The sequence below is a fragment of the Trachypithecus francoisi genome, unplaced genomic scaffold, assembly GCF_009764315.1.
Source record: "Trachypithecus francoisi isolate TF-2019V2 unplaced genomic scaffold, Tfra_2.0 Lachesis_group8, whole genome shotgun sequence".
Lineage (NCBI taxonomy): Eukaryota > Metazoa > Chordata > Mammalia > Primates > Cercopithecidae > Trachypithecus > Trachypithecus francoisi.
In genome coordinates, this window is record NW_022681473.1 from 55,273,952 (window position 1) to 55,292,882 (window position 18,931).

The following is an 18,931-nucleotide window of genomic DNA, read 5'->3' on the forward strand; positions in this document are numbered from 1 at the left end:
TCGTTATGTACCCAGTAGTCATTCAGGAGCAGGTTGTTCAGTTTCCATGTAGTTGAGCGGTTTTGATTGAGTTTCTTAGTTCTGAGTTCTAGTTTGATTGCACTGTGGTCTGAGAGACAGTTTGTTATAATTTCTGTTCTTTCACATTTGCTAAGGAGTGCTTTACTTCCAATTATGTGGTCAATTTTGGAATAAGTGCAATGTGGTGCTGAGAAGAATGTATATTCTGTTGATTTGGGGTGGAGAGTTCTATAGAGGTCTAGTAGGTCCGCTTGGTGCAGAGCTGAGTTCAATTCCTGGATATCCTTGTTAACTTTCTGTCTCGTTGATCTGTCTAATGTTGACAGTGGAGTGTTGAAGTCTCCCGTTATTATTGTATGGGAGTCTAAGTCTCTTTGTAAGTCTCTAAGGACTTGCTTTATGAATTTGGGTGCTCCTGTATTGGGTGCATATATATTTAGGATAGTTAGCTCTTCCTGTTGAATTGATCCCTTTACCATTATGTAATGGCCTTCTTTGTCTCTTTTCATCTTTGATGGTTTAAAGTCTATTTTATCAGAGACTAGGATTGCAACCCCTGCTTTTTTTTGTTCTCCATTTGCTTGGTAGATCTTCCTCCATCCCTTTATTTTGAGCCTATGTATGTCTCTGCATGTGAGATGGGTCTCCTGAATACAGCAGACGGATGGGTCTTGACTCTTTATCCAGTTTGCCAGTCTGTGTCTTTTAATTGGAGCATTTAGTCCATTAACATTTAAGGTTAATATTGTTATGTGTGAACTTGATCCTGCCATTATGATATTAACTGGTTATTTTGCTCGTTAGTTGATGCAGTTTCTTCCTAGCCTCGATGGTCTTTACATTTTGGCATGTTTTTGCAATGGCTGGTACCGGTTGTTCCTTTCCATGTTTAGGGCTTCCTTCAGGGTCTCTTGTAAGGCAGGCCTGGTGGTGACAAAATCTCTAAGCATTTGCTTATCTGTAAAGGATTTTATTTCTCCTTCACTGATGAAACTTAGTTTGGCTGGATATGAAATTCTGGGTTTAAAATTCTTTTCTCTAAGAATGTTGAATATTGGCCCCCACTCTCTTCTGGCTTGGAGAGTTTCTGCTGAGAGATCTGCTGTTAGTCTGATGGGCTTCCCTTTGTGGGTAACCCGACCTTTCTCTCTGGCTGCCCTTAAGATTTTTTCCTTCATTTCAACTTTGGTGAATCTGGCAATTATGTGTCTTGGAGTTGCTCTTCTGGAGGAGTATCTTTGTGGTGTTGTCTGTATTTCCTGAATTTGAATGTTGGCCTGCCCTACTAGGTTGGGGAAGCTCTCCTGGATGATATCCTGAAGAGTGTTTTCCAACTTGGTTCCATTTTCCCCCTCACTTTCAGGCACCCCAATCAGACGTAGATTTGGTCTTTTTCCATAATCCCATACTTCTTGCAGGCTTTGTTCATTTCTTTTTCTTCTTTTTTCTTTTGGTTTCTCTTCTCGCTTCATTTCATTCATTTGATCCTCAATCGCTGATACTCTTTCTTCCAGTTGATCGAGTCGGTTACTGAAGCTTGTGGATTTGTCACATATTTCTCGTGTCATGGTTTTCATCTCTGTCATTTCATTTATGACCTTCTCTGCATTAATTTTTCTTGCTGTCAATTCTTCCACTCTTTTTTCAAGATTTTTAGTTTCTTTGCACTGGGTACATAATTCCTCCTTTAGCTCTGAGAAGTTTGATGGACTGAAGCCTTCTTCTCTCATTTCGTCAAGGTCATTCTCTGACCAGCTTTGATCCGTTGCTGGCGATGAGCTGTGCTCCTTTGCAGAGGGAGATGCGCTCTTATTTTTTGAATTTCCAGCTTTTCTGCCCTGCTTCTTCCCCATCTTTGTGGTTTTATCTGCCTCTGGTCTTTGATGATGGTGACGTACTGATGGGGTTTTGGTATAGGTGTTCTTCCTGTTTGATAGTTTTCCTTCTAATAGTCAGGACCCTCAGCTGTAGGTCTGTTGGAGATTGCTTGAGGTCCACTCCAGACCCTGTTTGCCTGGGTATCAGCAGCAGAGGTTGCTGAAGATAGAATATTGCTGAACAGCGAGTGTACCTGTCTGATTCTTACTTTGGAAGCTTCCTCTCAGGGGTGTACTCCACCCTGTGAGGTGTGGGGTGTCAGACTGCCCCTATTGGGGGATGTCTCCCAGTTAGGCTACTCAGGGGTTAGGGACCCACTTGAGCAGGCAGTCTGTCCGTTCTCAGATCTCAACCTCCGTGTTGGGAGATCCACTGCTCTCTTCAAAGCTGACAGACAGAGTTGTTCGCGTCTGCACAGGCCTCTGCGGCTTCCCCTTTTGTTGTTTAGCTGTGCCCTGTCCCCAGAGGTGGAGTCTACAGAGACAGGCGGGTTTCCTTGAGCTGCTGTGAGCTCCACTCATTTCGAGCTTCCCAGCGGCTTTGTTTACCTACTTAAGCCTCAGCAATGGCGGGCGCCCCTCCCCCAGCCTCACTGCTGCCAGTTCGGTTAGATCGCAGACTGCTGTGCTAGCAATGAGGGAGGCTCCGTGGCCGTGGGACCCTCCTGGCCAGGTGTGGGTATAATCTCCTGGTGTGCCTGTTTGCTTAAAGTGCAGTATTGGGGTGGGAATTACTTGATTTTCCAGGTGTTGTGTGTGTCAGTTCCCCTGGCTAGGAAAAGGGATTCCCTTCCCCCTTGCGCTTCCCAGGTGAGGCAATGCCTCTCCCTGCTTCAGCTCTCGCTGGTCGGGCTGCAGCAGGTGACCAGCACCGATTGTCCGGCATTCCCCAGTGAGATGACCCCAGTACCTCAGTTGAAAATGCAGAAATCACCGTTCTTCCGTGTCGCTTGCGCTGGGAGTTGGAGACTGGAGCTGTTCCTATTCGGCCATCTTGATAATAGCCTATTTGTGTCTTATATAAAAAAATTAGGATGAGAAGAAAGGAAAAGAAAGAAAATATTATCTTAAAAGTAAAAGCATATGTAAACAAACTGCACTGTCATTCAAATAATGTAACCACACTGAAGAGGGAAAACTAAGTTACTTTAGTAACTTATGAGTATTTGACTGTACTAACTCAACTTTGGACAGTTTTGGGAACAGAATTGCAAACAAATAGTGAACTCCATTTTCATTTTTTTTTTTTAGTTGAAATGGCTGAAACAATTCTGAAGTTCTTACATGTGTAATATAGGATTTAGCAAATGAATAAGTATGTTGATGTTATTAGGACCCAGGATTCTCAGTGGAAGAAGGAACATACAAATATGAATTGGGATAGTGAGGAATACCCTGTGGGGATGGAATGGAATTGAAAGTAATGGCATAGACTCAGGATTTCTCAAATATATATGCATGTATATATTCTCATGTATGTATGTGTATGTATATATGTACATGCATATATTTCCTAGCTCCATCTATAGGCAAAAGTGGCCTAGAAGCTAAGTCACCCCAGTAAAAATGATCTAACACATGCCCTAACACCTAAAATTTTGGTCTTTGATACCATTTCTCACCAAAGGGAACCAGGACTCTTAGGAGAAATGGCTGGATTGGGGCTAGGACAGGGTAGGTACAATATGAGCCTGGAAAAAGAAAAGAGCTCTGTCTCAAGGACGTAGGAACTAAGTTAAAGGGTTCCTACTGCATAAATCTAGGACATGTTTAGCACCAGAATAATTAAGGATAGTAATGACTTATAGATTGTTAGGAAAAAATAGGTATTCATGAGTCCACACTGCTAATGAATGAATGAATGAGCAAGTAAGTAGAGAAAAAGGGAGGACTTTGCTATGTAGAATGCCAAGTGCTGACTGGTAAATACAGAGTGAGTGCTGGATTTGGAAAATAATTCTATAATCATTATAGTAAAGATCTATTCAGGCAGAAATTATCAATAGATGCTCGATCTAGCCAGGCATTTTGATGAGAGATGAGATATTTACGTGGTCTTAAAGTGCCTTGCTACAGATTTCTTTTTAGTTGCAGGAAAAATATGAAGTATTCTTTGGAGAAATTGGACAAAATTTGAGAGAACAAAATTAACATCACCAAAGACAGTACAAAGAGTTTAGCAAATCCTTTCCCCCAAAGAACCAGTATAAAACTAGACAAAATTGTTGAATACAGCTATTTCAGGGCTCTGGTAATTGACCAAAAGCAAATGACAAATTTAGAAACATTTATTCATGCTAGAACTTTGTGTAAAAACAGCAGGAGTCTGCAGCATTCTTATCTGGTGGTTGCCCCCTCTCCCCTACGTCCCATCTCTTCCAGTGAGAGTGGTAGTGGCAGAGTAGGGCTGAGTAGCAAACCAGCTTTGCTGCCAGATGGAGTGGAATTTATTTGGGGTAGAGGGCTAAAACCCATGGCATCATTATCAATATAAGTATTGAACCCAGTAGAAGATGAAAGGAGAAAAACATCAGATGTCTGTCTGAATTACAGTCATAGTTGGGGCTAGTGACACATCAGTCAGAAGTTTAACAGAGAAATTGTGGAAAGGAGAAAGTCTTAGAAGGACTAGACAGTGTCTCTATACATCCCTGAGTGCCTGGGAAACTATGCAAATGTGCAGAAAGACCCAATAAAACTCAGCTGGAACTGGAAGCATACTTAAAATCTGGATAAACTGAACGCGCTTCAACCCGTGCAAAATTGGTCAGCAGTACATAGAAGCTTTACTGGTTCAAGGTATTTGAGCACAACCTCTGCCCAAATTATGGACTGACGAAGTGGACCATGCAAACGCAGGGATAACCCCTAGGAAGCCAAGCTAAACAATAAAAGTTTTTAAATGAGACATCAGCACCCTAACATCACAAGCACATTTTGCAGCTTAAAGCAGTGACCACCCTCCCCCACTCAAAAAAAAAGCTTTCAGGAAAAAATAATTCAAATTTAATGCAATATATTATTTATAGTGTTCAATTTTTACCAAAAAGCGAGAGGCATTCAAAGAAACAGTAAAGTGTAACCCATACTCAGGGAAAAAAAAATAGTATTAACTGACTTTGAGTGAACACACATACTGGATTTAGCAGATAAGGACTTTAAATCAGCTATTATAAATATGCTAAAAGAATTAATGGTAGCCATATTGAAAGAATTAAGACAAAATATAATGAGAGTGGCTCAACACCTAGGCAATTTCAGTAGTGAAGTAAAAACTGAAAAAGAGCAAATAGATATTATAGATTGAACAGTATGATAACTGAAACAGGCCAGGCATTGTGGCTCATACCTGTAATCCCAGTACTTTGGGAGGCTGAGGCAGGAGGATCTCTTAAGCCCAGAAGTTCAGGACCAGCCTGAGAAACATAATGAGAACTCATGTCTACAAAGTAAAAAATTAGTTGGGTGTGGTGGTGCACCCCTTAGTCCCAGCTATACAGGATGCGGAGGTAGGAGGATCGCTTGAGCTCAGAAGGCTGGGGCTGCAGTGAGCTGTGATTATACCACTGCACTCCAGCCTGAGCAACAGAGTATGACCCTTTCTCGAAATAAATAACTGGAACAGAAATTCTCTAGCTGAGCTTAACAGCACATTTGAGATGTCAGAAATAAAAATAAAATTTGGTGAAAGACCAAGAGAAATGATCCAGTATAAAGAACGTAGAGAAAAAGATTGAAATAAAATAACAGATTATCAGAGACCTTTGAAACAATACTACCTTTTAGGTACAGAGCATCTCCACTGGATGGATATGGGGGTGATTAGAAAAGTGTATTTGAAGAAATAATGCTCAAAAACTTTCCAAAATTTGTTGAATTCATTAACCTGTAGACCCAAGAAACACAATGAAGCCCAGGTTAACAGTAAAAAAAATCCCCGTGTAGACACAGCATGATTGTGAAACTGGTGAAAGCAAACTCTTGAGAATAGCAAGATAAAATAATTCATCAATATGAATCAAAAGAACTATAATATTATTACAGTGGGTCTCTCAACAGAAAGAATGGGAGACAGAAGGCATTGATGTGACGTATTAAAAGCACTGAAAGAAAAATGTGAGACAAGAATTCTGTCACTGGCAAAACTATCTTTCAGAAACAAAGATAAAATGAAGACATCTTCAAGTAAACAAAAACAGATTTATTGCTAGTAGACCTGCTCTATAAGAAATACAAAAGGAAGGCCAGGTGTGGTGGCTCACACCTGTAATCCTAACACTTTGGGAGGCTGAGGTGGGTGGATCGCTTGATCCCAGGAGTTCACAACCAACATGGTGAAACCCCATGTTTACAAAGAAATACAAAAATTATCCAGATATGATGGCATACAGCTATGGTCCCAGCTACTTGAGAGGCTAAGCTGGAAGGGTCTTTTAAACTGGGAGGCAGAGGTTGCAGTGAGCCAAGATCGCACCACTACACTCCAGCCTGGGTGATCGAGTGAGACTGTCTCCAAAAAAACAAAAAATCAAAGGAAATCCTTAAGACTGCAGGAAAAAGAGACCAGTTAATAACTTGATTTCGCATGAACAAACAACACTAGAAATGGCAAATCTGTGGGTAAATAGACTATATGTGTATTTTTTTATTTCTTAGTTTTTAAAAAAGCATAAAGAAATCACAAGCATTCCTATACACCAGTAATACACAAACAGCCAAATCATGAGTGAACTTCCATTCACAATTGTTAAAAAGAGAATAAAATACCTAGGAATCCAACTTACAAGGGATGTAAAGGACCTCTTCAAGGAGAACTACAAACCACTGCTCAAGGACATGAGAGGACACAAACAATCAGAAAAACATTCCATGTTCGTGGATAGGAAGAATCAATATCATGAAAATGGCCATACTGGCCAAAGTAATTTATAGATTCAATGCTATCCCCATCAAGCTACCATTGACTTTTTTCACAAAATTAGAAAAACTACTTTAAATTTCATATGGCACCAAAAAAGAGCCCATATAGCTAAGGCAATCCTAAGCAAAAAGAACAAAACTGGAGGCATCATGCTACCTGACTTCAAACTATACTACAAGGCTACAGTAACCAAAACAGCATGGTACTGGTAGCAAAACAGATACATAGAACAATGGGACAGAACAGAGACCTCAGAAATAACACCATACATCTACAACCATCTGATTTTTGACAAACCTGACAAAAGCAAGCAATGGGGAAGGGATTCCCTATTTAATAAATGGTGTTGGGAAAACTGGCTAGCCATTTGCAGAAAATTGAAACTGGACCCCTTTCTTACACCTTATACAAAAATTAACTCAAGATACATTAAAGACTTAAATGTAAGACTTAAAATTATTGAAAACTCTAGAAGAAAATCTAGGCAATACCATTCAGTACATAGGCATAGGCAAAGACTTCATGTCTAAAACACCGAAAGCAATGGCAACAAAAGCTGAAATAGACAAATGGGATCTAATTAAACTGAAGAGCTTCTGCACTGCAAAAGAAACTCTCAGCAGAGTGACAGGCAACCTGCAGAATGGGAGAAAATTTTTCCAATCTATCCATCTAGCGAAGGGCTAATATTGAGAATTTACAAAGAACTCAAATTTACAAGAAAAAAACAACTTCATCAAAAAGTGGGTGAAGGATATGAACAGACACTTGTTAAAAGAAAACATTTATGCATCCAAGAAACATGAATAAAAGCTCTTCATCACTGGTCACTGGAGAAATGTAAATCGAAACCACAATGAGATATCATCTCATGCCAGCTATAATGGCAGTCATTAAAAAGGAAACAACAGATGCTAGAGAGGATGTGGAAAAATAGGAATTCTTTTACACTCTTGGTGGGAGTGTAAATTAGTTCAACCATTGTGGAAGACAGTGTGGCAATTCCTCAAGTATTTAGAACCGGAAATACCATTTGACCCAGCAATCCCATTTCTGGGTGTATAGCCAAAGGATTATAAATCTACTGTATTCTACTATAAAGACACATACACACATATGTTTATTGCAGCACTATTCACAACAGCAAAGACTTGGAACCAATCCAAATGCCCATCAGCGATAGACTGGATAAAGAAATGTGGCACATATACACCATGGAGTACTATACAGCCATAAAAAAGGTTGAGTTCATGTCCTTTGCAGGGACATGGATGAAGCTGGAAACCATCATTCTCAGCAAACTAACACAGGAACAGATAACCAAACACCGCATGTTCTCACTCTTAAGTGGGGGTTGAACAATGAAAGCACATGGACACAGAGGGGAACATCACACACCTGGGCCTGTCAGGGGGTAGGGGAGGGATAGCATTACGAGAAATACCTAATATAGATCACAGTTTGATGGGTGCAGCAAAGCACCATGGCATATGTATACCTATTTGGCAAACCTGCACATTCTGCACATGTATCCTAGAACTTAAAGAATAATAAAAATATATAGAAAGCAATAATTTTAACTGTTTTGCAGTTTTAACATTTTTAAATGTTATATATGACAGTAGGAACATATCCAGACCTCTGGATTAATGAGACAGTCCATGGGCAGTTCATTCTTGTGTGTGGTTTCCTTGAGGCATAAGATTGCAGTTGGAAAAGGGATGTCTGCCCTGGAGGAAAAGTTAACTGAGCCCCTAGACTAAATAAAATATTTGTTCCCAAAAGGGGTATGGGACATTCTAGCATCACTAAAAACAAGTGAGAAAAGACAGTTCCCCCAGATAGGCAGCACAAAGGAGGAGTAAACCTCCTGGTTATGGGCACTGCATTTATCCCCATTATCTGGCAGGATTTGGAGGATAATTGCCCAGGAAAAGACGTAAGCATTGAGTAGGCTGCTCCAGTGTCCAAAAGAAAACTTATAGTCCTACCTGCCACATCCAAAGCATTCCTTGGCTCTGTCCCTTCAGTAGTGATGTTTGATCTGGGAGCCAGCTGGATTGTAGGCCACTTCAGCTCAAGGCCAGGGATTCTCTCCCAGGAGCCCTCCAGCCCTCAGGGCAGTCCTATTTCCAGTTGCCAGGTTTGTGGTGGAGGGGGGCAAGCCATGCAAGGCTTTTTCCCATCTGTCCCATTGATGCAGTTGGCCTTCCAGTGGCCTGGCTTCTTACACCAATGGCGATTATTTGGGAAGATATTCCTAAGCCAAATTGGAGGGAGCTGGTGGACTTCTAAGACAGCCAATAGTTGGAGCTGCCACTTTTCCATTTGCCTCTCCTTTTCCTGAGCCCTTTCTTCTTCCTCCTGGTCCTTGTTGTAAAAGACCAAGGCAACTGTTTTGAGAATGTCGGGCATAGGGGTATTGGGGTCCAATGGTAGCTTTTGGAGTTTGCTCTGAATATCTGGGGTTGCCTGAGTTAGGAAATGGTCCTGTAGGACCAGTTGCCCTTCTGATGTCTCTGGGTCTAGGTTAGTATGTTTCACTAGGGCCTCTTGTAGCCTCTCTAGGAAAGTGATGGGGTTTTCAAGACGACCTTGATCTGTTAAGGCCAATGTATTATAGTTCACAGCCTTTGTTCTGCTAGCTTTTATCCCTTCTACCAGACAGAGGAACACGTGGTTTCTTCCCCATATACCTCCCTGGGTATTGTAATCCCAATTGGAGTCAACCTGGGGAACTGTGATGACTCCTACAGGGTAGCCACCAGGGTCAGTCATATAAATTGGATTTGCAAATTGTTGGGCCACCTCCATAATGGAATCACTTTCTCCCTTAGACAGAATTTGCCCTAGTATGACTGAGAAATCCCTCCAAGTGAGTTCAAATGTTAATCCCAGTTTACAGAACCCTTTGATGTATTTGTCAGGGTCCTCCATAAACTCCCCTAGTTCTACTGTAATTTGACTCAGGCCTTACATAGTGAATGGAGTCTGGGCTCTAGTGGGTACACTGGGGCTACTGGCCTCTTGAAGGGGGCGTGACCTAAGAGGGTGGTATCCAGATGATAGTCCTGGATATGGAGGGGCTCCAGGCCTGGAAGACTAGAATATAATGAGGTAGAAGGGGCAGTGGGGTTTGAACTGTCATCTTTTGCTCTTCTGGGGCTTGAAACCAGGGTATACCCAATAAGGAGTGTCCCGAACCAACCAGAGGGGGCTGTCTGACTATGGCAGCTATCATCACTAGATCCGTTTTACAAGCCCAACAAAGGTCAGGGTTGTTTCACAGGGCTATGAAGGCCTGTACATAGGGGATTTCTATCCATATTCCCTGCTGGTGGCAAAGTAAATCTAGTTGATAGATTATGTTAATATTTTGGTTTTCTGTCCAAGATTCCTGGTCTTGGAGCACAGTTGTATTCAACTCAGGCTGTGTTACAGATAAACATTAGCCTTTTCCTTTACAGGGTTTTGGAGTCAAACTTTTTGCAGTTCTTGAGAATACATCTGAGGGTTGTGTCCCGTGGTATGAAGATGGAATTACCCATCTGTGAAGAGAGAATAGATGAGAAAAAAAGAAAAAAAGCATCTTCTCTTCCTATTATCCTGAATAGGATGCCCCCGATTTGTCCTTAGGGTTCTGGAATGAGCTGATCTTACCATGTACCCTTAACTTCAGTACCCTCTTTTCACAGAAGAGATACCACAGTAAACAGAGAGCCCTCTCTTGTTCATCCGTGGGGTTCCGGAATGAACTGGTCTTATTATGTACCCCTAACCTTGCCTTCATCGCTGTTCTAATGATAATCTGTTAACTTGGGACCAACCTCCGTCTCTGTCCTATGGGTCTCTTGTGCCGGCGGCCTTAGGCCATCCTATATTCTTGCTTCCATGACCTTACAGTGACTCTCACTTGGAGCATTCTAGCAACAAAATGATTATCCCTTTTCTCAGATTCCCATTTCCCTTGTTCTCTAACTAGACAAGAAACCTGTTTTTCAGCTAACTGCTGCAAGGGGGCTGAACTTCCCTCCCTTCAAATATAACCTTGAAGATCTTGATGAATATTGAGAAGGGCATGGAAGTGATTAGAGAAATGGAAGCTCCAGGAGGAAGTGGGAAGAAGCCAGAGGAATAATCATGGAAACCTTTCTTAGGCTTCCAAAAACAGCATCCCTTGGATTTGAGAGGGCAACGTTTATTTGTCTTCTTAACATAAAGTGTTATGTTACCTCTGGAGGACTTAGGGCTTGATGTAAGAATTCACAAATGGCAAAGGAAGAATTTCCCCTCCTCCCGAAGTGGTGCTAACTCAAAGCAGGTAGATGGGGTCCTTAAAGGGCTAGAATGAGGCCCTATGCAGGCAGGAAACTACTTCAGAAGCCACCAGAAAACTCAGCCCTGGACCGTAACAGGAACGAAAAGCATATGGTAAGTCATAAGGAGCTGACTGGGGATCCAATTAGTGTCTGTCCTAGCAGTGTGCCAACAGACAGAGGAAGGATTAGAGGTCATCTGAGCTGGTAGGGTAAAAACTAGTATAAGTCTCAAGATATCCACAATGTTTTTGCCCATGTTTTTGCTGCTGCGCAAATTCCACAAGAGCTGAGGGTGTACCAGTAACAGTTACATGGCATGCAAAGTGAAAGCAAAAGAGGCTAACTTGCCTCGAGGTGGACGGTCCAGAGGGTATACAAGGCCATTTCAGAATATACACAGAAAACAGGAGAATAGGTGGTGTGGGTTTTTGGGAAAGAGCCAATTTTAGTTGAAAAAGCAGAGGAAACCCCAGACATTGCACAGTTTTAGGCTTTAGCCTTACCACTCTCATGAGCCTCTTGTGTAGGAGAGCCTTTGTGTCTCAGGTCAAGGATCTTACCTGGGAAGGACTCCAAGGTCCTTCCTACCCCTGTGAGCTACCCGTCAGCAGGAGCTGAGAGATGAGCTTGGGGAACAGAGCCACTGTGGCTGAGAATAATTGTTCTGGGGGTTGGTTAGTAAGCAGGAGAATGAAAAGAGCAAACAAAACTGTATACAAGGGTTAAACACCTCCAGCCAAAGAAGGTGAGGCATAGTAGATGTCTTACCACTGTGGAAGCATATTGGAGTCACGTGACACCAAAGTATGTTAACATTAGGGAATGTATCCAAGCCACAGCACCAAAGTATGTTACCAGCAGCAAATCCATACAGGTCTGCAGCAACCTCAATTCTTGCTTCCTCAGAAGAAAGAATTCAACCAAGGAGCATAAGGCAGAGTGAGAGACCAAGGCAAGTTTTAGAGCAGGAGTGAAAGTTTATTTAAAAGCATTAGAGCAGGAATGAAGGGAAGTAAAGTACACTTGGAAGAGGGCCAAGCAGACGACTTGAGAGATTAAGTGCACTGTTAGAGCTTTGACTTGGGATTTTATATATTGTCCTGTGTTCAGGGTCTTGCATCTCTCCTCCTTGGATCCTTCCTTTGGGGTGGGCACTCCACATGCACAAAGGCCTGTCAGCATTTGGTAGGGGTCACATGTGCCATGTGTTTACTAGAGTTGTACGCATGCTCACTAGAGGCATTCTTCCTTTACCAGTCCAAATGTTCCTAGAGGGTCATATACCAGTTAAACTCTGCCATTTTGCCTCTTAGTGCACAGGCATGAGCCCACTCGCCAACTCCTGAGATTTTATCAGGAAGCTGCTGATCACCAGTTTCAGATGTTTCTGTCTATTGGAAGACTGCCTTTCCCTGGCATCAGCTATGACCAATTATTATTTTGGAGAGACAGTTTAATAATCACCTGACCATCACCTGATGGTTGCCTGACGTTCTTGGTGGTGGCATGGGAGTGAGGGGGTCCTCTCCTTCCCTGCTCATGTCTGGCTAGCTACCTGCTGTAAAATGAGACATCAATCAATATGCATAAGATGTACATTGGTTCAGTCTGGAAAGGCGGGACAACTCAAAGCAGGGGAGGGGGCTTCCAGGTCATAGGTATATAAGAGACAAAAGGTTGCATTCTTTTGAGTCTCTGATTAGCCTTTTACTGAATACACAATTTACATGTTAGTGGCAGATAGAGGAATAGTCACTTAAGCCTTAGTCTGGCTTAGTGAAATAATAGGGCAGAGGAAGCAATCAGATACGCATTTGTCTCATAGGAGTACAGGGATGACTTTGAGTTTTGTCTGTCCTTTGTCTACAAGGAATTTCCTTGTGGGCAAATTGTGAGGGAGGCATGGGACGTATGTAGCTTTTTTTTTTTTTCAGACGGAGTCTTGCTCTGTTGCCCAGGCTGGAGTGCAATGGCGCAACCTCGGCTCACTGCAACCTCCGCCTCCCGGATTCAAGCGATTCTCCTGCCCCAGCCTCCCGAGTAGCTGAGGTTACAGGCTTCTGCTACCACACTGATTTTTATATTTTTAGTAGAGACAAGGTTTCACCATGTTGGCCAGGCAGGTCTTGAACTCCTTACCTCAAGTGATCCACCTGCCTCGGCCTCCAAAAGTGCTGGGATTACAGGTGTGAGCCACTGCGTCCAGCCTTTTTTTTTTTTTTTTTTTTTTTTTTTTTTGATCTTTGTAGCTATCTTATTTAGGAATAAAATAGGAGGTAGATTTTCCTGGTGCAGTTTCTAGCTTGACTTCCCTTTGGCTTGGTGGTTTGGGGATCCTGAGATTTATTTTATTTTCACAACTATATAATCATTATGCGCCTTACTACCCTCACTCAGTATTATACTTGGGAGAGTTAGTCATGATGATACATATAATGCTAGCTCATTCATTTCCACTGTTGTTCAAGTGTACCAGAACCTTAGTGGGTTTTTAAAATTCATGTGAAATCCACAAGAATATTTTTTGTAAAATTTGTAGCATTTATTCTTGTGGATTTAATATGAATTTTTAAAACCACTTGAAAATGTATTTAGATTTCTTTAATCATTATTTAGTTTATTCCCTTTGTTCTAAAAACTATCTGGAGGGTAGATTTGAAGGGAATAAGGACTGGATTAGGAAAATCACTTATGAAACTATTACATTAATCAAAATGAACGAAGATTAAAATCTGAACTAAAGATTCTGATGTATCACATGGGATAAGTTGGAAATGATAAGAGGGAATAGCAATTAATAATAGACTAAGGAAATTTGCATGTCACATGAAGAAATAAGCTATGATAAAGGGAAAATATAGTATTTTACCTTGAGAAAACAAATGGGGACTCTTTACTGGATCTGTCTGATTAAAGTTGAAGTGATATAAAGAAAGATAATTTGGTTCAGTAATAAACAGGAGAAAATAAGAAATTATGTATTTATTTAACTTCAATGTCATAAGTATGTATGCTGTATTTTCTGGAGTTGCCACTAAAAAAATAGAAAAAGAGTTTATAAATACCGTACTAACAGAGGGGATGAAAGAAGAGACAGGAGAAATCGAAAAGAAAGATAAAAGAGAAGATAGAATAAAAAGCATAAAATAAGATACCACATATATCTCTATATATTAGTGTATATCTCAATAATTACAATAAGTATAGATGGATTAAGTGAACTAGTTAAAAGACAAAGGTTGTCAGACTAAAATATTTCAGTTACAGACAGTCTCTGATTTATGTTCAATTTAAGATTTTTCAACTTTACAATGGGTTTATTAGGACGTAACCCCATCATTACATTGCAGAGCATTTGTGTATGCTGTTACAAGAAGTAGAGAAAGGTTGAAATTAAAAGATGGGAAAAGATATAGTAGGCAAATTGCAACAACAACAAAGCTGGTGTGGTATTAGTAACGTCAGACAAATAGATCCTGCAGGGGTTAGTTTTTAGAACAATGCTAGCATTCTAAAACAGGAACCTAAATACAGGCCTTAGAGATGAAATTGAAAAGAAGGTAATAGTGTATTTCCAAACAACTTATATGTTCAATGAGTATTACCTGATTTGAAGAATAAAGGCAAAACTGAAAATTTGGGAAAACAAATACTCATAGATTACATGGAATTTACAGTTTAACCAAGTATTTTCCTTCAGAGTCCAAAATTATTGGCTTTTTCTTTCTGTGTATACTGTCTGTGATTGTTGACAACACATATAAAATTAAATGCATTTGGTAAGTCCTTGCTCTTATGTTTTCAGGAATTCAAAATGTCCTCAGCCTCTTTTGTGCAGTCCTCACAGAAAATAAGGTTCTCTTCCATTCTGCAAGTTTCCAGAGACTTAGCGATGCTTGTAGAGCCCTGGAATCTTTAATGTTTCCTCTTAAATATAGGTGAGGTTTTCATTTGTTAATTTTATTTATTCCTAAACTACATATCATTTATTGTCGATAAGTCATAATGTTATGGCACAATGGTTTTGAACCACATAGGGGTATTTCACAAAATTATGCTGTTACAAGAGTCATAGTTCTGATAAAATCTAGTCTAGAATTTGAGACTTTCCAAGTTGTCCATTACTGAATGTTGATTAGTGTAAAAATATTTAATTTGAATAGTATTGTCAGCAACTTTTAATTGTCTTTTAACACATTTGGCATAAATGTCTAGTCAGTGCTATTTGATATTAAAGAATTATTAATTTTTAGAAGTTATAATGGTAGAGATTCTATTAATAAAAAGCTCTTATCTTTCTTAGATACCCACTGAAGTATTTATGGGTAAACAATGTGACATCTGGGATTTGCTCGAAAATAATACAGTAGAGAAGAGAAAAAAAGTGGGTAGAAATATATATGTAGCCATGCATTGGTAATTCGCAAAGTTGGCAATTACTGCAGGGTTTCGTTATAATTTTTTCCTCTGTTTTTTCATGGGATATGTTAAAAAAATTTTCCTAATAAAAACTAAAAAACAAAACAAAACAGTGATACCTAATAGTGCTATAACTAGAATAGCATACCTCTAATATGCTGTTTAATCAACTGATAATCTAACATCTAGGAAATTAGTTCATATAAACTAGATAAAATTTTAGATTCCAGAATTTCTTTAAAAAAATTTTTTTAATTTAGGTGCTTTTCTTAACTTTTTAGATAAGATAGAGAATTATTGGCCCTGTTTTTTTTTTTTTTTGCCATTCTTACTGAATGCAAAAATCGAGTATAGACAGTGGAATTTGAATGCTTATTTTATATAGACAAATCATTGCCTCATATTGAGAGGGGAGGCCCTATCAGAGAGTCAATGTTACTGTCTAATGTCGGGTTTCTATGTAAGGAAAAATGCTTTCAAACAATATTAGAAGACCTAAAGAGACTGCTTGCCTAGAAGAAACAAAGGTTAAGGAAGCAGGCTTGGATTCCATTCACTTTATGTCTTATATCTTATTGTATTTTTCACATGAAGATTTTTAAATCATTTTTTCCAAAAGTTTAGTATTAAAAAGCATGAAAACATTGATAATTTCTAAACCTAAGTAATATGCAACTTATACAGCATAAAGATGAAAGAAAATATGTTTATGTTAAAGAAAAATATATTTGACACATATTTTTATTCTTTCCAGTTATCCTTATATCCCTATTCTCCCGGCTCAGCTACTGGAAGTTCTGAGTTCCCCAACACCTTTCATTATTGGAGTACATTCTATCTTTAAAACTGATATCCATGAACTTGTAAGTATTCATCTTTAAAGTTTCCAGTTATTGAGTCCAGAAGTTTATCATATTACTTTGGGTCCTATAACATTTCAACTAATCACTATTTTCAGATCTGTAGCACTTCCAATAGAAAAGATTGGATAGAAGAAAAATATCATTGAAAAGTCTGTATATTAATTTTGCCATATACAAGCATAGGAGGTTTTATAAAGGAATTTATTAATATTTTTAAATATCCCTCTTTTGGTGCATTGTTTATCTTTATTATTCATCTTACATATGACAAACGATAAATTAATCTACTAATATTCTATTTATACTTCTGATATTAGTGCATAATTGATTTATATTTTGAAGTGAGACCTGTCTTGATACCAATCAAAGCAGAAAGCATATGCAAAAGAGTGAAGAGTTTTAGTGGAACACAAGTTTAATATGAGCTTCCACCAAATTTTTTATTCTTAATGCCATATGAATAGAAATACCAAAGAAGGAAAAGTATACTCTACATTCAAGCCAGTTCTGGAATAATTCATTTAGTTCTGTGTATCACACTTCATGAGGGACTGTAACAAAATAAAGCATATCAGAAAAGGACATCCAAGATTATCAAGTATTTAGAAACTATATTCTGTAAGGGCCTAAGGAAATTTTCTCAGGTAATAAGCTGATACTATTTCAGAGGTAAAGATAAGTATTTAAGTTACTGTCTTCTTAGAAGAAGGGTTGAGATTCATTTTTTGTAACTCCAAAAGGCTGAAATAGAATCAGTGGATGAAGTGGCCATAGAAACGGATTTCTGCCTATTAAAAGTGTTTCCAACAATTAGAACTGCGCAGTTATAGAATGGATTTCCTTATGCGAGATGAGGAGTGTACTCTCAAGCACTGTAAGTAGAATGTAAGGAAAAGATTATGTGACACTTTTCAGGGAGTCTGAGAGAAATTCTTTACTGTAAAATTAGGCTGCATAACGTCTGTGTTCCACAGATCCCTAAGATTTTGTAATTCTACTTCTGTTTTAATTTTAAATGCCAGCAACTAAGTAATTACAGTTGTAACCAAATCAGAGGTGTCATTTAAAGTAACAAAATATTATTCAACATTATAAACAGGACTTTCATTTGTATAGTCATTATTCTTCCTAACTTTATATGTTGACACTTAGTTCCTATTTAATTTTGGTATCACCATATAAAAATATGTATAAATCAATAAACATTCAATAAAACCTAATTAATACTAATTAGAAGCATACCCACCTGGTTTGTAGGTAATTTTATTTCTTCTAAATATAAACAGTCACTGGAGGCCAGGCACGGTGGCCCACACCTGAAATCCCAACACTTTGGGAGGCCAAGGCAGGCAGATCACCTGAGGTCAGGAGTCTGAGACCACCCTGGCCAACATCGAGAAACCCCGCCTCTACTAAAACTACAAAAAATTAGCTGGGCTTGGTGACGCATGCCTGTAATCCCAGCTACTCAGGAGGCTAAGGCAGGAGAATCGCTTGAACCTGAGAGGTGGAGGTTGCAGTGAGTCAAGATTGTACCACTACACTCCAGCCTGGGCGAGAGTAAGACTCCGTCTCAAAAATACATACATACATACATATATACATATGTACATACATACAGTCACTGGAGATAGGACAAACCAAATGTTGCCAAATAAATAAATAAAAACAGTCACTGGAGGTAGGACAAACCAAGTGTTGCCAAATGCAAATTTCTTAAAATCGTAATGAATAAATTAGAATGAATTATAATATTGTCAATATAACAGCTTCACTCATCTTGGCTGTTTTCTCTTACATTTTTATGTAAGTTATTTTTAAATAGACTTTTGTAAAATGCTAAAAATCAGATTTTTCTAAGTGGCTAAACAGCACCCTTTTGATGTATACTAATTGCTTTGTTAATTCTTTTAATAAATACTAATTTGTTTAGAATATTACTGAACTACTTGAATAAAGTGTCTAAAATGCAATCCTCTGTGCTTGCTGCAGCCACATATATAGTAAAATCAGAACAAAATGCAGTGGCTCAAACAAAATAGTGTCATTGAACACTCATGCAGCAGTCCATAGAGATGTTCCATTATGCCAGACCAATCTGCTCTATGAAGTCATTCAAGATCCAGGCTTCCATCCTTCTTGTTTCTCCAACAGAATACTCCCAGGCATTGTCATCATGTGTATGCTTGAAGGCTGGTTTGCTGTCAGTTAATAATTTTAGTCTAAGGGAAAAGGAAAGCATAGGAGAGCTTTACATATCCCCTATCTTGAAGGACAGGAATATGTCACTTCTCATGTTTTATTGGCAGAATCTTAGCCACATGCCACATCTAATTTCAAAGGAAGCTGGGAAACACAGTGTTGCTGGGAACTTGTTAGCCCAGAATTGTACTACTATGGACAAACAAGTGTCTCTTCCACACGATTCTTCTCATTTTGAATTAGTCAAGGGAAAAATAATTTGCTTAACAACAAATGTATTTCCGTAATTATAGGTTAATTTTTTTTATC

General features: G+C 39.2%; 1 protein-coding gene across 4 annotated transcripts in view; it reads left to right on the forward strand.

Moving 5' to 3' along the window:
* SBF2 (SET binding factor 2) overlaps positions 1-18,931 on the forward strand; it is a 547,644-nt gene that overhangs the window by 280,834 nt on the left and 247,879 nt on the right. For all 4 annotated transcript variants that reach the window (XM_033206047.1, XM_033206049.1, XM_033206048.1 and 1 more), the window contains 2 exons: positions 14,944-15,076; positions 16,312-16,420. In XM_033206047.1, the coding sequence (XP_033061938.1) occupies positions 14,944-15,076; positions 16,312-16,420 (242 nt within the window). The remainder of the gene's footprint in view (positions 1-14,943; positions 15,077-16,311; positions 16,421-18,931) is intronic.